The 27,388-nt window shown below is 40.1% G+C and overlaps 1 protein-coding gene across 1 annotated transcript in view; it reads left to right on the top strand.

Moving 5' to 3' along the window:
• CDK15 (cyclin dependent kinase 15) overlaps positions 1-27,388 on the top strand; it is an 80,976-nt gene that overhangs the window by 31,954 nt on the left and 21,634 nt on the right. The window contains exons 9-11 of the mRNA XM_026002474.2: positions 7,508-7,601; positions 12,206-12,269; positions 26,631-26,679. Coding sequence (XP_025858259.1) covers positions 7,508-7,601; positions 12,206-12,269; positions 26,631-26,679 — 207 coding nt within the window. The remainder of the gene's footprint in view (positions 1-7,507; positions 7,602-12,205; positions 12,270-26,630; positions 26,680-27,388) is intronic.

The raw sequence follows: 27,388 nt of genomic DNA, 5'->3' as shown, positions 1-27,388 counted from the left end.
TAAAAGTGGCAAAACGTTGGCAATTGTGGATCTGTTTGAAGAGAGTTCTTTCTACTATTCTTGCAACTCTTCTTTAAGTTTGAAATCTTCAAAATTAAGTCATCACCAAAATTGAGAAAAAGCTGGTGTTTCACCAAAGATAGCATAAGAAGCACTGCCCTAGTATGTGATCAGAGTTTGCAAATATTTCACATGTGTTTGAGAAGAATGCAGATTCCTGAATTGTTGGGTACAGGTTTTACATACGTTCAAAAATTCAAGGTTAATTGTGTCGTCCAAATCTTCATATTATTTTTGTCTGTTTATCAATCAAAGTTGTGTTGAAATTGTTCACGACATTGTTGATTTGTCATAATTCCATTCATTTTTGCTTTATGTACTTTACAGCTATTTTCATTAAGTGCAAATAAATTTAAAACTGTTCATTATTATTTTGTGCACATTAGATCTTACTTTTGGAATAATTTTCCTTTCTTTTAGGGTAAATCTCTTAGAATATTCTTTAGTATCAATGGCAAATTCTGTTTTTGTGTCTTAAGATAAACTCTCATTGTTGAAAGGTAGGCTTGCTGGGGATGTAATTCCAGATTGATGCTTATTGTTTCTTAGAACTTTGAAGATATCACCCCCCTGATTGTCTTCCATTGATGCTATTGTGAAGTTTGCATTTAGTCTAATGGTTGAAAAGTTAGCTTTTAGCCTTGTCTTACAAGCGCAGGTGATCTCTCATTTTATCTAGATGTTTTAAAGAATTTTTTTGCCTTTAATATTGTAGAGTTTTCACTTTAAGATGTCTGGTGCAGGTTTCTTTTCACTCACCTTGCTGAGTATACATTGTGCTTCTCCCTGTTATGAATTGTTTCTTTAGTTGGTCATTTCATCTTTGAATGTGGCCTCTATTCCCATCTCTCTTTCTGGAGCTCTAAGGAAAGACTATCAGACCATGTCTTTCTGTTATCCACAGCTCTTACCTCTCTTTCATATTTCCTGTCTCCTTAACGTTCTGTGCTGCATTCTGGAGAATTTCTTCGGCTCACCTACCAGTTCTTTATGTCTATCCTAAGCTATGTATCCCTTACATATACAAGATACACAAAAATGTATGTTATTTCATTGATAAATGTTTCATGAATTTAATCAGAAATGATAACACAGAGTAGAAATTCAATTATGAGTTAAAATCATTGTCATTACTCTTATCTGTTCTTATTTGTTCTTTTTATTATTATTGTTTTGTAAAACTCAAAAAGTAATGGAAAAATAGAGCAATAGGCATCTTTCATTGAGTTTACTATTATTCATTCTCTCTCTACATAATTATTAGCTCTTGAGTGTTTACATTGCAATTGCTCTCCCCCATTTTTTTTTTCTTTTCAGGGTGGTAAAAGAGGAAAGAAGTAGGGAGATTTCCAAAGGAAAAGGGAAAAATCTGATTGTGCTAGGCCGCAAAACCCCATAGGGTACAAACTGGGCGCATTTTTAAAATCTATTTATTTATTTATCTATTTATTGGAGTAGAGAGGCAGTGGGAGAAGGAGAGAGAGAATCTTAAGCAGATTCCACACCCAGCATGGAACCTAAAGCTGGGCTCAATCTCACGACCCTGAAATCATGACCTGAGCTAAAATCAAGAGTCAGTTGCTTAACCAACTGAACCACGAAGGTGCCCGAAACTGAATGCATTTTAGGAGGCAGATGACCACGGGTGAGCATTAAAGCCTTTGTCTTAAAGAAACTAATGATACCATAGAGTGCCAGAGCCTCTCATTCACAGTGAGCCCTGGTGGCTTCAGTGTCAGTGGCGGCCCAGAGTAAACAGATTATGGAAAATACGTAAGTAGGATGTATTGGTTATTCCCAGCACTTAAAATCAACGCTCTTGGGATGCCTGGGTGGCTCAGCGGTTGAGCATCTGTCTTGGGATCAGGTCGTGATCCCAGGGTGCGGGAATTGAGTCCCACATAAGGCTCCCCAGTGGGGATCCTGCTTCTCCCTCTGCCTATGTCTCTGCCTCTCTGTGTGTGTGTGTGTGTGTCTCTCATGAATAAATAAATAAAATCTTAAAAAAAAAACCAACACTCTCTCATCTCCCATCATCATTTTTTCCTTCCTTTTGCCACCTTTTAGACCTTAAAGGATTCTTTTTTTTTTTTTTTTTTTTTAGAGTTTCTGCTTGGGATGATGAAAGAGTTCTGGAGATGGATAACCAATGGTGATGATTTTCTTTTCTTTTCTTTTTTTAAGATTTTATTTATTTATTCATAGACAGAGAGAGAGGCAGAGACACAGGGAGAGGGAGAAGCAGGCTCCATGCAGGGAGCCCGATGTGGGACTCGAACCTGGGTCTCCAGGATCACACCCCAGGCTGCAGGCGGCGCCAAACTGCTGCGCCACCGGGGCTGTCCACCTTAAAGGATTCTATTAGAAACTTCAGTGAGAATGTTTTAGGATAATTATACCATTTTGTTTTTGTTTTTACTTTTTTTGTATTATGCCAAAATACATAAAATTTACCATTTTAACCACTTTATTAAGATGTATTCATTTGTTTTAGAGAAAGAATATGAGTGAGGGGAGTGGGAGAGGGAGACAACCCTCAAGCCGACTCCCCAATGACCATAGAGTTCAATGCTGACCCTGAAATAATGACCTGAGCCAAAATTAAGAGTCAGAAGTTTAATAGACTGAGCCACCCAGGCACCTCCATTTTAAATGCTACATTTTAAAATATTTTGCACTTAGTATATTCACATTATAGTGTAGCCATCACCATTATCCATCTCCAGAACTTCTCATCATCTCAAGCTAAAACTCTATACCCAGTAAACAAAGACTCCCTATTATTCCTTTCCCCCCAGCCCCTGCGAACCACTAGTCTACTTTCTGTCTATGTGAATCTAACTCTACTAAGTACTTCATATAAGTGCAATCATACAATATTTTCTTCCTGTGTCTGGTTTATTTCACTTAGCATAATGCTTTCAAGGTTCATCCATGTCAGGGCACACTGGATTTTAAAGAAGGATTTATTTTGGCACACAAAGTATACTATTCAAAACTGACTTGAGGCAGCTGCTGGTTTTAAGACTATGAAAACTTGTTCCTGCCTGAGAGATTGCAGATTTCCTGCTGCAAACTTCCAAATATAAAGAGTGGCTCAAGGAAAAGCAAATGGAAATGTCATGTCACTGTCATACATTGTGTTGTTCTGAATTAATTTCAACAGTGAAAAATGAAATACTGATTCATTTCTCCCAACAACACTTTTGTGTGCTCCTTACACCTCTGAAAAACCTAAAACTCCTGAGATGGTTGATTTCCCCAGAGATTGCCTAAGGAATTTGAAGAATCTTTTCCTCTCTTATGGAAGAATTTGTTCATGCTCAGAATAAAGAAAAGGTTAGGAAGAAAGCCAGAAAAAGCAGAAAACATATAAACTGTTTCCTTTAACCTGACTGAAGAAACCCAGTTGGAGCAATAAAATGACCCAGTGCATCTCTCCTTTCTGGAAGGGTTCCACTGGTTGATGCCATCAGGTCTTTTTAACCCTGTGTAGGAAGTTCTCCTTCATCTACATGGGGTGCCCCAAGGGTATCTCCACAAAGCAGAAATCTTCTGAGAAGCCTAAAGATAGGAAGGGTAAGAAGAAGAGGTAAGAAGAGCCACAAGATGAAGATTTAAGAACAAAGCAAATGAGTGAGAAGAAAGGAGCTGGTTTCCCATCTAGACCTAAATGTTCAGAATATTTCAAACATTTGCTTAAGGTTAGGCTGGTGGTGGACAAAATAGACAATAGCCACTTAACTTGTTTACAAAGCAAATTAAAAAATATAATAGCTCTGAAGAACAAGTGAAAAAAAATAAGAAGATGTGTTGTGTAGTTTTTAAAGAACAATGCTTACACCTGGAAAGTATCTTTGGTTTTTCAAACTTAAGATACACAGATTTATTTTCTTACTAATGCATTGATATTTATAGTACTTATGGATATTTCAGGTATTGAAATATAATTGATTTAGGAATTTTGTTTGTCTTGCAAGTGTCCTAAGTGAGCACATGGGCACCCAGGGGTGTGTGTGCACACAGATGCACACATAGTCTTTCTATGTGTGTGTATGTGTGTGTGTGTGTGTATTTTATATATATATATATATATATATATATATATAATATATAATATATAAATAAGTATCCTTAGACTTTATCTGTTAGGTGAGAAAGGTTTTAATCTACCCTGAGGTGAAACTTAAAAAGAAAGACTGAAGGGGCACCGGGGTGGCTCAGCTGGTTAAGCATCTGCCTTTGGCTCATGTCATGGTCCCAGGATCACATTGGGCTCCCTGGTCAGCAGGGAGCTTGCTTCTCCCTCTCCCACTCCCTCTGCTTATGCTCTCTAACTCTGTCAGATGAATAAATGAAATCTTTTAAAATAAAAATAAAATAAATAAAAAGACTCAAGAGAATGCCTGTAAGGCACCAACCATACAAATGCAGATGGAGAATTTCAGCCAATATTAGCATATCATTCTGTAACACAAACTCCAGTGTACTACTTGCATAATGGCCTTAATGTCCAGCTTTCTCCAGTAGTTTACATAGTTTTGTAAACTACTAGTAGAGTAGAAGACAAAGGACTAAGAAGTTGCTAAAGAAAGGACTTCCTTCTAACTTCCCTACAGCCACTAGTACGAAAAAACAAGCTTTTTTCAAGCAATGAAAACCTTTTGAGGGGAGGAAAAAAGTGGACTACAGGTTTAAACCTGGCAATGCCCTTGGTTTTAAACCCTGTTTAAAATACTATCTGGCCTTTTAGTGGCCTGTGAGTCCCTGGCGTTTCTGGAAAGTGTTAGGGTACTGGATGGAGGGTTGGCTCAAAAGCCAGTACATTTCCATCTTTATTTCATATGAGTTCATATACAATTACATATATGTTTTATATACACACACACATTTTTTCATCTCAAAATAAAATGGTTTAAGACCTTTCTAGCATGTGTAGAGAAAGCATCAGGGACCATGGATGGAGACCATTTCATAGTAGTCACCAACTCAGTTTCCTACTTGACTTATCTCATAATTGACCATTGCTAGCAATCAGGATGCTTTTTTACCATTTTACAGTTTTCTATTACTTTTAATCTCCTGCATGTATTGTTTAGCTCATACCTTTTATAGCTGTTGCTTTAAAGATAAGAAACCAAAAAAAATGGATTTTATTTTTTTAAGATTTTATTTATTTATTCATGAGAGACACACACAGAGAGAGAGAGAGGCAGGGACACGGGCAGAGGGAGAAGCAGGCTCCATGCAGGGAGCCCGACGTGGGACTCGATCCCAGGTCTCCAGGATCATGTCCTGGGCCAAAGGCGATGCTAAACCACTGAGCCACCTGGGATGCCCCCCAAAAAATGGATTTTAAAATGCAAGTTAATGAGGAGCATTAAATGGCAATTCTCAAAAATTCACCTCAAGATGCTATTTACCAGATTCTTAAGTTATATTTGTCTGATCAAAATTCTTGTATCATATATCAAGGTTGTATCACATATCAAGGTGTCTCTTATACATGAAAAATCATTAAAAAGTAAATATGGTGGCCATTGTATCCAAATTGGCTTTTTCAAAATTGCCAATAATGTGATATATTTTATTTATATATGTGCAAAGTTCTAAAAATAAGCCAGTTGCTTATTTTAAATGTAAGCCAAATATTAGGTCATGAAAACAGTTTTTAACTTTTGACATGATAAGATACAATGACATTTCAATTGCCCATTTTTTCTTTTATTTATTTATTTATTATTTATTTGTTTGTTTATTTATTTATTAGAGAGAGCATGAACAGAGGGGAGGGGCAAAGGGAGAGGGAGAAGCAGACTCCTCCGTAAGTGAGGAGCATGGAGCCCAACTCAGGGCTTGACCCCGAGACCCTCAGATCATGACCTGAGCTGAAGGCAGATGCTTAACTGACTTAATTTTCTTTTTAATATAAATTCTATCCTCAAACCAGACACAAGATAAAAATTATTCTTAAACTTGTTTACCAAGAAATCTGCTTTCTCCTACACAAGCAATTTAAAAGGAATTAAAAAGCATGTGTCTGTAATCAGATGGAAAAAAATGAAAAGTTATAGTATGTAATAAATATATAATATCAAAGACCATATTTAAAATGATCTTGATAATAAGTTTGTTTGGCTTAACTATGCTTCTTTACCATGCCACACAAGAAAATGTCAAGACGGATAAGGGAGTTTGCAAAATTATGTGTTACAGTGAAAAGAATTTGGAGTCAAAGGATAGGACCATGAGGATAATCACTGTGATCAATCACCTGAAACATTTTTATCTCTCAAAAGACCTATATGAAAAAAATACTTATATGAATAAAAACATATTATTAGGAAAATAAATCTTACCCCTTGCTGTCCCTAGGAATTACCCTCCAGTTTGACTACCTAGGAAATAAATTTTATATTTCACCCTATTTCATCTATTGGGAGATATACAGTCTCTGCTAAGTCAGGATGTACCTTATAGTTGGTAGCGTCTTACCAAAGCCATCAGGCAGGCTGCAGTTGTGACCGCAGCTACCACTGCACATATGTGAACATCAAATGCCAGCATCAAGAGTTGCAGAATGGGCATCCGTGACTTGGAAGAAAGTCTTGCAGACAGGAGAAGGTTTTTTTTTTTCCTTCTTTTTCAACTAGGAACCAAATGGTTGTGGAGAGGCAGTGAATCAGACATGTTTAGTAGCGTTCTTTAAGCAGGAGTCAAAAGTAGGTTAACTCTATATAATTTCAAGGTCAGCTTAGAAGCCCAGCACCGATGACTCTTAGTTTTCTTATGGATTATTTTAAGAAATGCTGCATCATCAAACTCCTGATATAGAGGATGATCCCATGGATAAAAACAGACATCAAAGAGTCTGAGTCAAATGCTGAATGTAAAAAAGTTTTAGGAGTACCCAAACCAATTTATTTCACTTTAGCATGCCATTTTTTGCATACACTAGTAAGACATATAATAAAATAATCTAATTAAATGTATAACAGCGCTCTCAATAGCTGCTAAAGAAACATTCTGATTGTGTCACGGTTTAACTTGTAGGAGTTTTTTCTCCTAATAGTTACTTATACTAACGGTGCCTCTAAAAATGATAGCATCTTAGATTCCGTGAAAGAAAGTATTCAAAAAAAAAAAAAAAAGATAGTATTCAGTTTGGAGATTCAGTACTTTTGCCTCCTCCCATAAAATGGATAACGAACTTGAGTGAGCTGAACCGTTTGCTATCTTTACTGCGTTCCTAAATGTGATTGCATATCATTTTAACTAAAGCTGCAGGTTGTTCTTACTTTTCTTTTTCTTTTTTCTTTTCCAAGACTTTTAATAGCACCATATTTAACTCCCCAAAATATTTACTGGGAGGAGAAATACTAGTAGTTCACTTTCGCATGTATGGTTCCCTTGAAAGTGTCAGGCTGACTCTTGTTTCCTTTGCTAGGGGTGCAGGCTGCATCTTTATTGAAATGTTCGAGGGTCAACCTTTGTTTCCTGGGGTTTCCAACATCCTTGAACAGCTGGAGAAGATCTGGGAGGTAAGAATTCCTCTTAGGAAGAAGAAATACCTGCATTTCAAACTTTGAACCAAATTTGTTTTAGAGACCCTAAAGTCCATCTGGGTTGAGATTTTATGCCACATATTAAGGCTGTGGAAACTGATATTTGCCACAAGTATAAAAGCACCTTGGGAATGAAGGTGCGGTCAGGAAATCCCCTGTGGTCCTGCAGCAGCCCCTGAACCCACCTGCCCCCAGTTAGGATTTTCTCAGCCTCCCAGGGCAATTTCCACTGTTGCTACTTAAGCACATCCCCTGCCTTGCCACCCTCAGCTGTAATTCTTTTTTTTTTTTTAAGATTTTATTTATTTATTCATGAGAGACACAGGCAGAGGGGGAAGCAGGCTCCATGCAGGGAGCCTGATGTGGGACTCGATCCCAGGTCTCCAGGATCACACCCTGGGCCAAAGGCAGGCGCTAAACCACTGAGCCACCCAGGGATCCCCCTGTAATTCTATCATATATTTGGCCCTGGGTCCTTGTCCACTGAAGACACTAAATTTCCACAGAACTCTGATGAAACAAAGGCTTACCGTGTCAGCGTGAGAGAAGTACATCATGCATCCCGCTCTTCCTAAACCACATTCCTAAGGTGTGAAGGTGCTTTTGTATGTGCTTCCATTTCTTGACATTTATCCCTACCTCATTTGCACCACGATGTGCTTCATTCTTTCGTCTCTTGTAGCTTATATGCTATGTACCATAGTCATCTGTATATTCTTCTTTTCTTGGTGATTTTTTTCCATTGTGGTAAAATATACATAAAATTTACAGTCTAACCATTTTTTAAAAGATTTTATTTATTCATGAGAGACAGAGAGAGAGAGGCATGGCATAAACAGAAGGAGAAGCAGGCCCCCTTCAGGGAGCCCGATGTGGGACTCAATCACAGGACCCCGGGATCAGGACCGGATCCAAAGGCAGATGCTCAACCACTGAGCCACCCAGGTGTCCCACTGTCTAACCATTTTTAAGCATATGATACATTAAGTGCACTCACCTTGTTGTGCAACCATCACCACCATCCAGTTCCAAAACCTTTTCATCACCTGAAACAGAAGTTCTGTGCCCATTAAGCATTAACTCACCATCCTCCTTCCTCTCAGCACCTAGTAAGCTCTCAATTGTCTCCATGAATTTGCCTATCCTGCATATCTCCTGTCAGTGGAATCTCATAGTATTTGTCCTCTGTGTCTGGCTTGTTTCACTTATATTTTAAAGGTTCATTCATGTTGTAGTGTGTGTCAAAGTGCTTTAAGCTATACTGTTGTTGTCCTGGGTCCTCTCTTTCAAGTTTTCTTCCTTCAAGCAGGCTTCTGGAGCATTCTTGCTAAAAGCGTATGATAAAGGGTTTCTTGAGAGATAGAGCCAGAGTGGGGGTTTTATGTGTAGGGGAGGAAATTTGTCTTCTCTGGAACTGCTTTACAATTTTGAGGCAGAGACAGAATTTTGTTATCTCAACTACAGTTCCAACTCTGAGGACAAAGTGAGAACAGTCACCACATTCTGCGGTGTGTTATCTTTTACACTACTACAGTTCAAGGAGGGTAGAAACTTTAACATTACAGACAGATCCTGAATTAGTGTTTCATTAAGCGTCTACACAGATGAAAATAGGAAAGCTATTTTGGGTTCCATGATATTTGACGTAGGAATTGCCTCTTTGAAAGCAACCGGTCCATTCTACTCTCCCAGCCTTTAACCACAACTGTTCTTTACATTTATCCTGAGATCTCACTCTTAGGAATGAAGACATGATGAGAAATCCTGAATCTTACCATCTTTCTAAAATGCCTGTGTGTGCATGTGTGTATGAGCGTGTGTGTGTTTTCATCTGAATAATTGTCACTTCTTTCTGATCAATTTTTTAGAAATCTAATTCTTGTAATACGTGTTTTTAGCAAAGAATCCCAAATGCAGTTCTAAAATCAGAATAAAATAAACTGTGCAGACTTTAAATCCATTAATCAAAATGCCTTCAGTTTCCATTCCAACAAAGGGAGAAAACAGCCCTGTGCAGCCCACTATGATTTCAAACATAGCATTCACTAGCTGCCTTTTAAGAGCCTTCAGGGAGGGAGTAAGTCAACAATTTTTGGTTTTCAGTTTCCCAGACAGTCAAGTGGACATTTAGTAATTTTCTCAAGTGAAAACAAATTCAATAACTTTCAAATAGAAACTGAGCATCAAATTTCCACATAAAGGATATTGACTTTTTATTTAAAATTTTAAAATCTCAGGCTTAAAGTTTTTAGTATAATACTTAAAAATGTTTGGTTGGTATCCATTTTGCTGGCTTTAATTAAACATAATACAAAGTAACCAATAATTCTAGTAACTATCACCTTAGAGAAAATATAGATGTAGTTGCTAGTTATTTCCTTTGGTGCTTTTTCTTCATTGTCTCTGCTCTCTTTTCATTGTGCTCTGCCAGTCACCAGAAGACATATGGGTGCATGTGAATCACTTGTTTACATGCACATCTGTGCAAATACAGAAGATGGCAGGTTAAAAAAGAAGAATCAGCTTCCCATCCTCTGGGCCTCTCCCACAAAAGAAGAATTAGTCCAGTTGGTTTTTCAAAATGGATTCCAGGATTCTTCGTGTTCTCTCAGGCTCAGGGTGGTTGATAGAAAAAGCCTATAATCCTCTCAGTAGCTTTTCAGTTTGTTTAGGGAATGGATCAAAGAAAGATTTTCCTGGGTGGCATGATTTTTTTTATTGTATGAGAGAAAATAGCACTTCAGTATCTTTTGTTTAAGGAGATCTTAGCAGGCACTGCAAAATGTACCTCTCAGCCAGAGTCCTAGTCAGCAAGCTGGTAGACATTAAGATCCTAGATTCTTCATTGATTATTAATCATTGTTAGGCAATTGACTTCCTGCCATAACAATTGGGCTGGCAACTATATCCAGCATTTTGCAAATGGATTTATTAGATTTTTTTCTATGAGAGATGCTTCTAAAAAGACCTATGTTGAGATATGCTTCTAAGAAGAGTTACATTGAATAGTGGTGTAGTGAAAGCTACTGGTATTTCCCTAATATTTCACAGGAACAATGTTATTCTAGCTCCCAGATATAACTGACATTGGGCTTTTATGGTTATAGCAAAAGAATGGTAAAATGATGCCTACAAAAGAACTCACAGTAAAAGCACTATCCCAGATATGAAGTGTTTTGACTTTGTACTCCAAAAGACTTTTATTTTCATATTAATTACAAACTGGAGCTTCAATTTGGTAATCCAGTGCATAAGTGAGCTCTTTTTCAAGTGATGCTGTTACTTTTACAATCCACCAAAGCCAAATACCATATTCCAGACTGACAGGCCACCAAGAAAACAAGAGGAGATGAATTCTGTAGGAAGGACTAGAGTTAGGTTTGGGATCATTTTTAGCCAACATTCCACTGTCTAAAGGTCAGTAATCTGAATCCTTTTTAATTTGAGCACATTGGGGAACAGCTGAATGATCATGCTGAGGCATAATTCAGGCGATGTTCTTGTCTGTGTGTGTGTTTCAACCAATGTAAGGCAAAGGGAAGGTCACTCCTGTCTCTTTATATCCCCGACTCCCAGAATAGAATCCTGCTATATGGTGACCGCACCATAAACATTTAGTGATAAGCATATGACTTTAAGCAAGGCTGTATGATCTACCTTAGAATAATAATTGAGGGGCAGCACAGTGGCTCAGGGCAGCCCAGGTGGCTCAGCAGTTTAGCGCCGCCTTCAGCCTGGGCCATAATCCTGGAGACCTGGGATTGAGTCCCACGTCGGGCTCCCTGCATGGAGCCTGCTTCTCCCTCTGCCTGTGTCTCTGTCTCTGTCTCTGTCTCTCTCATAAATAAATAAAATCTTAAAAAATAATAATAATAATTGAGTTAGTGAAGACAGTCTCAGGACCTATATTTGGATGCTCCTGAGAAACACAACCAGCAGGATGTATAGAGATACACAAAAGGAGATATATTATGGGAATTGGCTCATGTGATAATGGAGGGTGAGATATGCTGTCCACAAGATGGAAAACCAGGAAAGCTGGCGGTATAATTCCCCAAAGGCCTGAAACCTAAGGGGGTGCTGGTATAAGTCCCAGAGTCTGAAGGCCAGAGAACCAGAAGCTCCAATGTGTGAGGGCAGGAGAAGATGGATGTCCCAGCTCAAGAAGAGAGAGACAGAATTTGCCCTTCTTCCACCTTTTTGTCCGATACAGTCCTTCAGTCAACTGGGTGATGCCCACCCACACTGGAAAGGGCATATCTCTTTACACAGTCTACTGATTCAAATACTAATCTCTTCCAGAAGTATCCTCAAAGACAAACCAAAATAATATTTTACTAGCTATCTGTGCATCGCTATGCCCAGTCAAGTTGGCACATAAAATTAATCATCACAGGATTTTAAGAATACATAACAGTTTGGCCCATGAAACTACAAATATGGGTAACACTAAAGTTTCTTTCCTGCATGCGTCAGCTGGCAAAACGTGATGTATAAAATGAATTATTCCCTATTCCTCCCTGATCTGTTCTTCATGTCTCCTGCCTCATCTTTCTTTGTCTTTCTTTGGCTTCACATAGGTGTTGGGAGTCCCTACAGAGGATACCTGGCCTGGAGTTTCCAAGCTACCTAACTACAATCCAGGTAATATTGATTTGAGCTTCTGAATGCTCTGAAAATTAGCATCATGAAGGCATTTGCCACACAGAGTGCCCTCCTTTTATTGTTAACTCAACAGTGAAGATAAGTCTAGATGAATTTTTAGAATCATATATTCCCTGCTAATCCTTTTATGAAAAGAACTCTGAAATAGTAGTTGAGGTTAGATCAGTTCTTCAACTCTGTACAATATCAGTAGCAAGCTTAAGAATTTGGAATGACTATTATTGTGGATTCCACATCCATTTCCAAATATCCAATGGCTCAAAAGAACGTCTCATTGTTGAGCCCCGTGGCTATTATTGGCTTTGTTTGCTAGGTTATTGTACCTCATAAAATATAAAAAGAAAGCTAATGCAACAGAGGGGAAGTAGAGGCTCATTAGGCCTCGCACAGGCCAGGTAAGATATCTCTATATTACAGAAGAGGTCATCCATTGTCTCTGGACCTAACACTTGGTCATTCTCATCACCCTTTTGGTCTTCCATGACTGGCTCCTAGGAATGGATTTGGAAGTGTTGGAGGTGGACTTGCCCATTGGGGAAGTCTTTGAGAAGTGGTCTCAAGGCCATGCCAGAGAGATCATATTACCCAGTAGTCACTTCAAGGATGTTGAGACAGAAGGAAGGAGACAAGAAATGAGCTACAGGATGAAGGGCTGTATCAGAGGCTGGGGAAGCAAGTGATGGCCATACCAAAGCTGGACTCTTGCTGGAAGGACTAAAGGGGAAGGAAATGTGTACAGATAAGGGCAAAATTGGGATGACTATGGCTCAAGTTAGATATTCTAGTCTTTATATTCTGATGCAGACCCATCGCTAAATATGGACTTTCCCCAAATTGTTGTCATTTTTAACTTTGGTATGAGATCATCTTAGAAGGGTCTCATGAGAGCAAGAAATTGTAGGGAGATTACAAAGGCAATTAAAGAGGATAACAAAAGACATAAGAGACCAAGGATATTTTTTCTTCTTTTCTCCAGCATATAATACTTTTGCTCAAATAGCTGTACATAAGGATCAGGCAACTTAAACCGACCAGGATTATGAAAACCCTACAGCAAGCTAAAATCATTTCAGCTGCCTTATGAATGATCATATGCACTGCCAAACAGACTTAGACTAACATTTACAAATAGTTTACCATTTCCAACTATTTTGCTAGAGTTTAGCACCTGAGAAAAATGCCACTCTGGCCACACAAGGCTTGGAATAGTGCCTTTTTCTTGTGGTCTGAAACAGAGAGAAAAAAGAACAGGCTATTGTAGAGACCATTGTCCAGTCTGTCATAGCTCTATCTCCAGTTACTGTGGTTTCTAGGAGAACCTGGTTCTATTTTCCCCACCTTGCCTATCTATACCTCTACCCACTCTGCTCTCCAGGTGAAAATGGAACCCCTCAGCTTCCTACCATGGATGCAAGCAGAAGTTTAGGGTCACGGGAAACAATTGGGGTGGTGTCAATACAAAGCTGCTGTGGTGAGCATTTGCTGTTCTTCCAGACTTCAAACATTTGGGTTTCAGGTCGGTTCAAGCAAATAACCAGTGATCCTTAACAGAGAACGCCTTGGTGAGAACAGTAATGATAGAAACTTGTTCAAAATGTTTCCCTGCCAGATTCTGTACTAAATAAGATAACTGGGTCCCAATAAAACAGCGAGAAATATGTTGCATTTTTCATTTTGCTGTCATTTCAAAGTAATGTGCAATTTTTTATTTATGAAGAGAATTCTCCGGGCCTAACATCAATAGGGTTCATACTTTGCATTGTTTTTCTAGTAGGGATTTGATTTAATTCAAATAAGTCAAAAATTTTTGAACACCTACTATCTGCCAGGCGCTATATTGTGTGTTGAGTTTGCACAGATGAATATGGTACATTCTTGAATCTCTGAGAACTTGGGTTTGTATTCATTTATCTGCACTCTTTCACCAGCTCTCCTTATGGAGAGGTGTGATCATTTGTGATCCTCAATTCCATGGGTTTGAGCAGCGTGTAGCTGTGGACCAAGCTAAGCTTGTGAAAGGGAATTGTAACCCTTCCTTAGCTACAAGGAAGATATCTAATTCTGTATTTGTAAATCTTAGAAGTCCAGCATATCTTCAGCATGGAGTCAGTACTACTGATAACTCAATCATAAGAACTATGTTTTAAAAGGGTCATCATCTGTGTTCCAGGACCATCCCCTATGACCAAGAAGAAGCCCTTTTAAGCCATCCCCATCACTGAGCTGCCACTGGTGCTTCCACCCACTTTAACTCCAGTGATTAAGAGAACAGAATAGGGGATGGGAGCCAGAAAAGTATCACAGAGGAGAACAGTAACACCATATTGGATGATATTTCCATTTCTTTCCTTTTCATTCAGTAGTAGGAAGATTCCCCAAACTTTGAATTCAGCCATATAATAATTTGAGAGAGCTGAGAGCTCAGAACTAAAAAAAAAAAAAAAAAATCCAGTGTCCATCTATGCATACTCTATCCTTTCTCAGACCTCGTCTGGACTGTGTCTAGGAGAACAACACAGTTTCTGTCTGTGTAGGTTTAAAAAAATACCTGGTGGTGACCCCACCTGGATAGGTTTCTCTGGCCAATTACCTGTTTTCTTGGGGTACTGATGAGCAAGGGTTGTAGGTTTTCTAGCCATCAATTTAGAATCTTGTGCCTGATTAAATCTGGGCAAGGGAAGAGAGATATGCAATTTTAGACACTAGGCTTCCTTTCTTTTTCTTTTTTCTTTTCTTTCTCTTTTTCTTTCCTTCCTTCCTTCTTTCCTTCCTTCTTCCTTCCTTCCCTCCACCCCTCCCCATTTTAAGCAAGCTGGCTGAGAACTCTGTGTCCTCTACTTCAAAGGGCCAGTTGTCTTATTTTGATGTGGGCAGATTGAGAAGTAGGCTTTGAAAAGTAGGCTTTTTTTTGTTTAATCTTTTCTCCTGGGATAGCTTTCAGAGCAATATATCCAAGTGTCAGTAAGGGGGTTCTGACGAGCACAGATTCCCAGACTCTCAGCAGGATCATTCTCTAACAGAAATATAAAAGTGAAATATTAAAAACCCTGGAACGTGAACTCCATCTGCAGAGTAGCCAGTGGCTTGCCTGCTTGCACCATGGGAAAAAAAGATCTTGAAAAAAGAGGGAGGAGAAAAAAAGTGCTTTGAGTAAGAGGTTTACAGGTTTAGTAGAGCATAGTAACATCCCCTCAAAGAAGTGGGTGTTGCTCTGTGACCCCCCAAAATGCTCTGCCTTTGACTCAGCCGCCAGAACACTCACCCTCCCCTGGCAAAACACCCCCTTTTCACATGCTAACTGAGGCGCCTGTGATTGGCTGAACAATAAACTGGTCACACTTGCTAAAGGCCTGCCATCTTTCACACAATTAGCCAAGACACATTAATCAAACTGGCTGTGAACTGGGGCTGTGCTGGCCTCCAGCGGGGGCGGGGTGGGGGGGTGCCGCGTGCGTTTTGGTCATCCTTAATAAGAGTCCATAGGAAGCAGTAATAAAGAGCAACATGCTGGAGGGAATTCTACTATCAGAAAGTCTTGGAAAGGTTAAAGCCCCAGTTGATGCCCTATCTGGGGTATACTATGTTTATGGCAGAGAGGATCCCAGCAACTTCGTGCAAACTGGGTATTGGTCTTGGCTACAATCTGCTCATACAAGACAGTAGTGTGGATTTAAAGAGTGGACCCCCACAGACAATTTTACAAAGTTCCCTGGTCCTCTTAGCTTCCCTTCCTGCCCCCACCCCCTCAAAAGTCACTCAAGAGTCCCTCCCCTTTTGAGCCTCAAGGGCTTCAAATCCAACTAAACCGATAGGAATAGAGCCTCTATAAGAAGTAGAGAACCACTTAGAATCAATTAAGAGAAAGTATTAAATGGCAGGGTGTTGGTCCTAAACTAAGTATTTGGAGGACATAAAAAAAAAAATAGTTAATTTTGAAAGAGAAAAAAAAAATAAGCTAACGTTTGTACTTTCAGTGGTAATACCTTCCTTCTTTTCTTTTCTAAATTCCCTTTAAATAGATTTTTTCCAATGGCAATATAGAGCTAATAAGATCATACCTTAGGGACCAGTTTGCTACAGAATCATGTAAGGCTTTTAGGAGAACCAACTAAATATTTAGACGTTTCTCAGTGAAAGTAAACGGAGTCCTTACTCCTCTGGAGGTTGTCCAGTCACCATCTCATTAGATGCAAAGATCCTGTGATAAAGAAAAACTTTTTTTTGTGCCCACATGATTGCAGCCCAGTTGTGGTTTTTAATGTGTCATTGATTGTTTCATCCAACTCCTTTTGCTCCAATGAAAGGGTCTGTCGTGGCTCTGTTTGCTTCCTTAAACACGGGTTTTGAAAGCGCTCATGCTGTGTGAGCTCAAATCCTAGTATTAATGTACTGCTGGGTTCATTTCACTACACTCAAAAGCGCTGAGTTTAAATCCCTCTCAATTCCATTTGAGGCACCAGAAGACTTTATCCTTCTCCACTAATGGTTCCAAGTTTACATCTAGATACTGGGGGTCAAGGACAGGAGAGGATTTAGAAATAACAGTGCATGACATTAGTCAATGCATTTGCCAAATTGGCAATTAGTTCCTGATGTGCGTGCAAAGCATTTTATTCCTGTCTCTTTGATGCTTGTTCCCATTGAGAAGGGAATAGAGTCCACAGAGGCCTTCAAACTTTTAAAGAAATATCTGCTGAAAATCATGCCTGATTTGTGACATGAGCTCAGCTGCAGGGAAGCATCCGGGATTATCCTGGTTCTTTCAGCCCCAGGAAAAAACCCTGCACATGGAAAGATTTTCCACTGGAGGAACTTAGTGGAAATCAAAAGGCAGGAAAGCAGTACTAAAAGCCCTGCAGGGACCCAGAATCAGATAACTATAAACCATATAGTCAAATGGATCCTGCGGACACTTAGTTATCTTCAGGACGCCTGCTTTTTCAACTTTTGACCACCAGGTGGAAGCAAGAAATAACAGGCCTGGAATACAGACCGCAGACAGCATTACATTGCATCAATCTAACCTTACCCTTGGAATGTTTTATTTTGACCTGAAATCTGGTGTGAGAGCTTCACTTCATCTGACACCACTATGGGACAGGTGAGGATTGCTATCTAAAATGATCCTTGTCCCTATTGGGATGACAAAGAGCTCCGACGCCTTGGGCTCAAGGGGTTCTGAGCAAGTCTTTGTGTGTTTGCTGTGAACACAATGTAAGATCTGCATCAACATCCACTTTGTCACATGAGCTGTTAGCCGAGGGAGTTACTCAGGGGACTGAACTCCGGGAAGCTACCGATAAAAGAGGTTTTAATTATGGACAACAACTCCTCACAAATAGCGAGTCTGAGCTCCACCTTGTACTACCTGGGGCACTTGAGGAAGTTCCCTAATCTGCAAAATGGGAGCAATCCTATCATTTTAAAAGCATTCCCGTGCACCAGGCACAGAACACACATAATTGCTACTTCTTATAACTGCCTGCCAGGGTCCATGCTGCGGAGAGTAGCTCGGTTTTATTCACGAGAAAGGTTTTCTCCCAGGTTGGCCCAGAGGTATTTCCTAGCTTGGAGAGGAGCCAGTCCACGTCCAAACCTTGTTCTCTTTCCAATGGCCATATTGCAATCCCTCTGTCTCATTTTGCAGGGTGGTTCTGGGAAATAAATGAAATTAGTGAACCTTATCTGCCATGGTTCCTAACTTCCAGTGGGTGCACAAAGTAAGTTAGTTCCCATCCTGTTTCACCCAGGGTGGAAGTTCATTCAGCGGTTCAGTGACTTGTCAGGGTTCAGACTCAATGCAAGTGTATGAGAATTGAAGGTATGCTTGGTTTTGTTTTGTTTTTTTTGTTTTGTTTTGTTTTAAGATTGATTTATTTTATTTGGGGGGAGGGAGAGCAGGGGGAGGGTAGAGAATCTTCAAACAGACTCTTCGCTGATCAAGGAGCTCCATCTCACCACCCATGAGATCATGACCTGAGCCGGAACCAGCCGGTCACTTAACTGACTCAGCCACCCAGGTGCCCCATGAAGTTATGCCTGTTTTTAATGTTTAGCTCCCTTAAAATTCTTGACTTCCCTCTAGATGTTAGGCACACCTCACTGTGCCAGAACTGACTTCTGTGTTAGCTTGCTTAGGCCTAAACCTTGCCTGAATTCACACTCCCTAAGAGCTGACCCTCAGTTTTCAAATTTCTACCTAAGTCAGTGTGAGCACCTGTGAAGGCTGTCTCTTCTGGTGAAGGCTCCATTCTGCAACCCCCCATCCGCCACTTAAAATGCTGCTTGAAGCCTGCCCACTGTGCCATGGGCTCTTCCCCAGCAGAAGCCTTAGTGTCTCCATGCTACATAATGGGTGGCTACTAAATCACAGAAGGCATCAATGCTATCTTTGTTAATCTCACCCCAAGCTTGGTATGGTAGAGAGTGCTAAAGATTTCTACAGAGCAAACTTGACCACTTCTAGGGTTTCTAGTATTTTATACATGCCCTCTAGTTGGCACATAGTAGTAAGTCAATAAATATTTGTTAAATGAAATCAGTGACCAGGAGTTAGAAAACATGCAATTCTACTTCCAATCACACCCTCTAGGACTCTGATAATCCTTGTTCTGCCCACTTGGCCAAGAAAGCACACCCAAGTTATTATTCACTTTATTTTGGGGTAATAATAACTACCGTTTATTGAGCACTAGCTCTGAGTTAGGCACTTTACATGCATTATTTTACCTTGACTCACAACAGCCCTGTAGGATGGGGGCAATGTTATCATCCCTACTTTACAGATGAGATTACTAAGGCTCAGGAAGGGATGTGTCTCACCTAGGGTCACCTAGCCAGGAAGGGGGTGCTCCAGAATATCTAGACCTATTGGATAGCAAAGTGGTCCTCACAGCTGAATCCCACCTTATTTTCCAGCTACCAAAGGGCACAGATGGTGATATGATAATGAAACATGCCCTAGACTGGAAATCAGTTAATAACACTTTTCAAGTTCATTTCCAAATGATTATGTCCTTCTAAGTGGACTTGGTTTTAGAATCTGTGAGTTTGATGACATGTTTTTGGAATGTAATGTGAGTAGAGTCCCCATCCTGGGACTCCAGCAGCCCTGGCTTGCTATAACTAATGTGTGAACCCTGATTGGGCTCATTACCATTGCACTTCTGCAAGGCTGCCGAAAGCTCCTGGGGAGTTACTATTAACATCTTTATTAACCCGTCCCCCAAATCAGTCAGTGAAATCCATCTAGATACACAGCCTACTTTGATCTTCATTAATAGTTTCTTCTAGTTTCTACATTTATTTTTAGTTTTCTCATCTTTAATTTATTTGGTGGCAATTATTAGTTTTTAGTGATGAGGACTAGATCATCCTAAAGTAGTTAAGATTAGGAAAAATTACAAATGAGTGAAAGCAGGTAAAAAAATTTTTTTTAGGGCACTCGTGTCTAAGTGGGTTAAACATCTGACTCTTGATTTCTGCTCAGGTCATGATCTCAGAGTTGTGGGATCTAGTTCCACCTCAGGCTCCATGCTCTCAAGTACAGTCTACTTGAGATTCTCTCTCCCCTTGCTCACTCTCTCTGTCTCTCTCTTCTTCAAATAAACAAAATCTTTTAAAAAACTTTTTTTTTTTTTAAGTAAAATCCTGCTAGATTTATTTCCAGTTCAAGAAAAGGGGCCTTAAGATCCTAAATATCATGGAAATGGCACCTGGAAGCTCCTTCCCCACCTTCATGGTCAGTGCCTGGTTCTACCAACCTCTGTAAGGCATAGAGCAAGACACACAAGTAGACTCTCTTGAGGTACTTCTACATTTTAAGGATAAAGCTTAGTGAATTTATTTCACGCTTATTTTTTATCCAAGCATCAATTTTTCATTCATTTAACAAATATTTATGAATTATAGGTGTAAGGAACTAGGAGATTAAAAAATAAAGAAGACATTGATACCTGCCTTCAAAGAATACAGTCTAGAGGGGGAAAATACAAATAATACAATTTGGAAAGTATTATTATAGCAGCATCCCTTAGGGACCTTTGGGAACCCTAGGAAAAAAAGCCCCCTTAGTTTGTCTGGGGAGTTTAGGGACTGTTTGAAAGAAACAGAGCTGGGTCTCAAAGATGATTAAGTGGGCTTTCTCCAGGTAAACAAGAAGGGCAAGACATTCCAGACAAAGGAACTTGACACAAAGAAACAGGAAAGGGGGTTTGTTTGATATTATACCAAGCAGGTAAATTGCTCAAGGAAGCTAGAATGTTAGCTCTGTGGTGGTACATTGCTGGAGATTAACCTGGAAGGGTAGATGGGGACCAGATTGGGAAGTGCTTTGTAATCATCCTAAGGATTTGGACTTTGACCAATAAACAAAGAGAAGGTACTGGATAATTTTTAACAGGGAAGTGATATGGCAGGACTTAAATTTAAAAATTGCTTAGCACACTATATATAGAATTAAATTGGTGGTATAACTGAACCCAAGTCTGTCTGCCCGATGCACAGCAAAGTCAATCACTAAAACATAGGGTGTGCAACAAGGAGATCAGAAGCAATGTGGCAATGCTTTAGATTCTAGGAGACAAATATTAAGTCTCAACTAGAGCAGTGGCAAAGGAGAAGGAATGGAGAGGACAGATCTAACAAGCATCTATCTAGGTGGTAGAGTCAAGGGGAGGTTATAATTAATGGGATTCGAGTTGTGAGGGAGAAATCGATCTCCAGTTGGTGAATGAGAGGCCCTATCACTGGCACAGAACAGAAAGGGGGAAGAAACAGATTTGTGGAGAAAGTAATGAGTATAAGATCAGAACATTGTGAGATTACGTATCTAGAGGACCACCAAATGGAGATATCTAAAAAGCAATCAGAAATACAAGCCTATGATTATAAGAGTCCAGTGTAAAAATACAAAATTGGAAGTAATCCATTTAAAGTGGTTTTTGAAGCCTCAGTATGAATTGTTACCCAACAGAGAGTGTGAAGAGAAAGAAGGCCATGATAGAACCCTGATGCACCAGGACTGAAGGGTCAGGCAAAGGGAAAGGAGTCTTTGGAGGCTGAGAAGAAGAGCCAGAGGAGCTGGAGAAGACCAGGAGATGATAATAATCAGAATACCATGAAAATCACATGCTCATAAGCTCAGTGGGCGACATGTCTGTATTCCCAGGGCTGAGCACATGTGGCAGCCCTTAAACATTTGTGGAGACTACAGGGAAGTGGTAAATATTGTCAACTGATATATCATCAAACACCATCCACACCAAACAGCATGATCAAGCTATAGTTCAGGATGCCTGGCTGGTTCAGTCCACAGAGCGTAAGACTGTTGATCTTGGGGTTGTAAGTTCAAGTCCCACGTTGGATGTAGAGATTACTTCATAAAATCTTGAAAGAAAGAAGAAAGAAGAAAGAAGAAAGAAAGAAAGAAAGAAAGAAAGAAAGAAAGAAAGAAAGAAAAAAGCTATAGGTCTAACATCATTTATAGGGGTGGACAGATGTCCAGAATCTGCAGAAAGTTTTTATGCAGGGTTAGAAAAGTGATAAGCTACAAATATGAGTTGGAATGCCAGGTTCAAATGCCAAGGAGCACACTTCATGAGAGCACCAGTTTTCAGCATCCTAATGACGATGGCCAAAAAGAATCTAAAGCCTGGTAAAGCACCAGAAGAACCAAGTTTAGACTCCTTGAGCCAAAGACCAAGGAAGTAAGTGGCTGTGAGGGCATGAGTGTGGTTAAGGCAGAGGTAGAAGAAGAGCTACAGATTTTTGCAATGCAGTTTTAAAGTTACAGCTTGAGATAGTGAAATAAGGCTAACAACATTATCAACTATTTAAATATATGGTATCTCAAGAATGCATTGTACTTGGGAAATTCCAGAGGTGTAGTTCAGTAGGCCACATTATAAGATAACCTTAGGGTGATTGTGGTAAGACTATAGAAACCAGAAAATGTTTTACCTTGAGCTAAGACTCAAGACGGTTCTGGTGATGTTTTATCAATCAACCAGCAATTCTCTGTTGACAAGGATCTGTTGTAAATGAGCTTTCTTATTTCACAAGTGAAATAAGCTTTATTTCACAAGACTTATGAAAAAATGCGTTATTTTATCATGGTAGCAACACTTCTGCCCTCATTTTAATTTTATTCCATTTAGTTCAGACATTAATATGTTCAGCTTTTCAAGTTTCCTTTTGTAAAATACTTCACTTTTCCTATCTCAAATTCTAAGTGAATTTAAATGAGAACTCTTTTTTTTTTTTTAATTGCAGAAGAAGGAGATGGAGAAAAATTTGTCTATTGATTTAACATCATTTTTGGAAAGAGAAGGGAAAGAAATAAGCTACCCGTAGCCCTATTGCTTTAGAGGCTACTAAAGCCAGAGAAACAAAGACCTCTTGAAATGGTGCGGTGTAAAATGCCTATCTGTGGATCATTCCCTCATTGATTGCTTGCAGCTTAACTACTGGCAAAAATCGATGGGAGAGAGCCAAGGTCATCCGGCGTCAGGTTATGGGCAGGAGAGTGAGATGGCAGGCCACAAACACGCACTGGGCTTTGGCTCTGCTTCAGAACAGCAACCTGACCGTACCCTGGACACATCAGTCCCTCCAGCTCAGTTAATGTAGTTACAAAACAGATGGGGGAAGAGAGGTACAATCTGGCAAGACATGGTACCTCAAGTTCAATATAATTACGTTGCCTCCTGAGACAACGCTTACAGATCACCCTTTAATGGCAGAAAATATGAAGACTTCTCATGCTTCATCTTTCACCTCCTTGAAAAACAGAAGTACGCATCAAACACTATGTTCTGCAATTTTTTAGATACGTTGATTAATTGAATTTTCACAACTAGCCCGCTTGAGGCAATGAGCCTCAGAGAAGTGTGTGGAAGTCACTGATGAGTGGTTGACCCTGCCCCCTCCCTACTAGACCAGCACCTTCTGTCTCATTTAGCGCCACCCCAGAAACATCTGGAGATTATTAAGAACAACGATAACAACACAATGACAGGCCAATGCTGGGCTGTCCCCAAGTTCACCGAATCAGACTCTGCGGGGTGGAGCCAGGGCTTCCTTTAGGTTCAGAACTCTCCCAGGTGATGCTAATCTGCAGCTTGGCTTGGGAACCACTCTGTTAGACCGTGCTGCCTCTCCAAGATGAGAGGAAAAAACAAGAAGAAAGAAAAAGGAATAAGACTAGCATTTATTGAGCCCCTACTAGATGCCAAGTGCTTCACTTCATCTAATCTTCCCAAGCAACTGGAAAAGTATTCCCATTTTACAGATCTGGAAACTTCTGAGTTAACCAGAGACCCCCAAATCTCAGAGCTCACAGGCGGCAGGAGAGAGATGTGAACCTGGGCCTGCGTTTGTGTTAGTGCAGCACACAGCTAGGAAGCACACCTCCCACCCACACCGAAGACTCAAGAAATCAGGTGGCCTTATAAGAACCAGAGCTTGGACCTCATTAGAACTTCAGTGCAATGACACTGCAAGTTATTGAAGGAGAACAAAGAGGCAGGAACACCTGAGAGGAGAGAGGAAACCACAGTACACATCAGACCAGAGACGAAGCAGAAAGACAAGAGGCAAAGGGTGTAGAAATACTAACCTTACCCTTACTCTTCTGATTCTCACAACAACCCCAAGAGAGCAGGAGCTATGCTCCTCTCCCTTCTGTAGATGGAGGAGATGCAAGAGGTCCTGTGAGGTCAAGCCACACCCCCAGGTTACACAGCAGGTGAACTCCTCGGTGGGCACTCAAAACCCAGCTCCAGGGTCCTAACCACCCGGGCTTCTAGTTGCCTGCCACCACTCAAAGGAAGGACGAAAATAGGATTTATTCTGTTTCATGCGCAGAGGGAGGCACTTTACATTCATTATCTCACAAATCTATGCATTCAGTGAATCACTTTGTCCTTGATTTGCTAATATGACCTCCAGCTTGGGTTGAGGAAACAGGCTGGCCATGGTTCAACTACCTTGCATAAGAGCTCCTGGATGCTGCAGCAGCAGTTGCAAACCCGAGGTTCAGTGTTCGAGCCCTGACTCAGCCAATTCCATATCCGTGTGCCACGAGAACAAAGCTAAAGTTGGAAATCCTTTTAAAATACTAAAGTCGGATGATGGGCATTAAAGACGGCACATGATGGGATGAGCAGTGGGTATTATACTCTATGTTGACAAACTGAATTTCAATTTAAAAACTAAAATACTAAAGGCCCCCCAAACACAGTGCATAGGGCTCTAGGAGGGGAAAAACAAAACGTGGGAGAGCATTGAAATGGATTTCCTTATGTTGATTGGAAATTGGTTTATGACTAAGGGAAAACATTTTAATTTTGCTTGGCCAGGGAGGAACCCTATTTTGGCAGCAGAAAGTGGTTTGGAAATAGACATTCTAAACAAACACCAGATATTCTTATCTATCTTTACTGATTCTTTGAATTTAGGCACAATTACCTAGAGAGTTCAGCGTATAGACAAGCCATATAGACAAGCACTTCCCTTTGTGTCCACGTGGGACTTTAAACTGCCAGCAGAGTGATTCTCATTTGATTACACCTGACCTTGAAAACTCCACTGAAATCACTTTCTTTGATCACTCCTTTCACTCTGCAAGTGTTAGCACTATAAATTCTATTTTTAATTGAACCTTCGAAGTTACAAAAAAATGTTTTTTTTAACAGAACAATGTGGTCTTTTTATTTAAAAAAAATAAATTTAAGAAAATAAGCATAAAAGTAAAGGGGTAAGCCCCAGAACCATTATCACTATCAGACAGCCTTCCAGGTCTTTTAATGCATATACAGACATGAATATACCAGTATTATCAAAATCACTTTCTTTCCCAACTGTGATTAAATTCTTTGTTGGATAAACAGGATTGGTGTATTCCATTCCTGTAGGAGCTAAAGAAGAGATCTTTTAAAAACAAAACATATTTCCGGCCCAAGAAAAACATAAAGCAGAAACATCATTTTAAATGAGAGTTGAAATACTCTTTTCTGGAGCAGGAAATAGAGGGATCTGATAAGGAGCATCAGCTTATAGCCCTGCAGCTCCTCTTATCACTCTTACATAGAGTAAGCATTCACTTAGTACTTCTTGAATGAATGAGAAATTGTCCCTTTTTATGGTCGTTTTATTTAGGGTTAAATAGTGTCAATACCAAGAATAATAGAAACACATGTGTTCACATGTAAACGTTGCAAAGAATGCTCCAAAAAAATGACAAATCTTATCATCATCCACTTTGGATTATTCAAGACAGAACTCACTTCCATTTTTACTGCAAGTGAAATATGAAATTAGTCCCATTACTTTTTACCATGCTTGAGCCTTTGAGACAGCCCCATCGCTCATCATGTGACTTTTCATGCATGTTGTGTGCACCCATGTGTGCTTTGTTCTCTCAAATTGTGGGCTCTGCAAGGATGGGGAGGTTTCTGTTGATTTCTTTTGAATTCTCCCCAGCACTTGGTACACGTTCTGCACACAGTAGATGTTAAATAAATATTTATTGACTTTAGTGAATATTGTGACCGTATTTGTTTGCTAGGGCTGCCATAACAAAGTACTACAAACTGAGTGGCTTAAGTGACAGAAATCTGTTTTCTCACAGTGCTGGAGGCTAGATCTAAAATTGAGGTGTTGGGGTGCCTGGGTGACTCAGTAGGTTAACGTCTGTCCTCTGCTCAGCTCATGACCCCAGGGTCCTGGGATGAAGCCCCAAGTCAGGCTCCCTGCTTAGCAGGGAACCTGCTTCTCCTGCTCCCCCTGCTTGTGCTGTCAATAAATAAATCTTAAAAAAATATAAAAATAAATAAAATTGAGGTGTTGGCAGGATTGTTCCCTTCTTCCCTTAGGACACTAAGGGAAGCATCTGTTCCAGGCCTTGCTCCTTGGCTTGCAGATGACTGTCTTTTCCTTGGGTCCTTTTATGTCATTTTCTCTTAAACGTGTCTGTCTCTATGTCCAAATTTCCCTTTCTTGAGGACACCAGTCATATTGGATTAGGGCCCACTCCATTGACCCCATCTTAACTAATTATAACTGCAATGATCTATTTCCATATAAGGTCAAATTCTGAGATACTGGGGTTAGAACCTTGATGTATTCATTTTAGGGGACACAATACAACCCATAATAGTGTCCTTCCACAGAATCACAAAAATTCAAGAGTGACACCTTAAATATTGTTCACTCGGCCTAAATGATACCTGAACTCTCCTTGCCCAAGCCAAGAAGAACATGTAGAATTTTAATATTTTGGCAATAGGGCTTTGGGGTTGTTTTTGGTTTTTAATGTGTCTGTGTATGTATGCTTTCCAGAATGGTTCCCATTGCCCAAGCCACAAAGCCTTCAGAATGTCTGGAACAGGTAAGTACCACCTTGGAAAGCTGCTCTTTCAACAGGGCCAACGTCCCCTGGACCTTGGTCCACTGAATGCACAGCCCCTAAACACCTCAATCTCTGGGGGCTGTAAGGCCCAGGAAGACGCCTCTGGGAGAGCCAGCCACCTGTGAGTCTGTTAGTTTTTCTCTATGAACCATTTTACTTTCAGTGAGTTTGGTCATTAAAATTGTTTTGTGCCCCCTCGACCATGCCCGAGGCCCTGAGAATGAGGGAGTGTTGGCCTGCAAGAAAACCTAGTGGGTTTATTATTCTCCAACACAGAGAAACCAAATAACATCATTGAGTGGCTATTGGAGGGGGGGGCCAACTTGATTCATGGAGGTCATGCTTTCCCAGGCCCTCTCCACGCAGTCCGGGCCCAGACCAGGGCAGACTTTTATTACCAGCTTTCAACAAATCCCTAGTTTCTTTTACAAAGTAAAACAGATAATAGAGACATTCCCGGAATAGTTAGCTAACTAAGCCGTGCCAGGCAACCTCGAGGCGAAGAAGAACTCAGTGTTTTCGGACAATGACCAATTACAATAACCAGTATTATTTGATCTGAGAGTAATTAGCCGAGGCTCTGTTCTTTTTGCTTCAGTGAGGAGGCAAAAAGGGCAGTGAGGAAACCATCAGAGACAGGGGAAGCAGCTCAAATGTCAAAGAAAAACACGCTCTGCTCTCACAGGTG

This window comes from Vulpes vulpes, chromosome 16 (assembly GCF_048418805.1).
Source record: "Vulpes vulpes isolate BD-2025 chromosome 16, VulVul3, whole genome shotgun sequence".
Lineage (NCBI taxonomy): Eukaryota > Metazoa > Chordata > Mammalia > Carnivora > Canidae > Vulpes > Vulpes vulpes.
The sequence above is the reverse complement of the archived record's forward strand: the minus strand, read 5'-3'. Positions and strand labels throughout refer to the sequence as shown.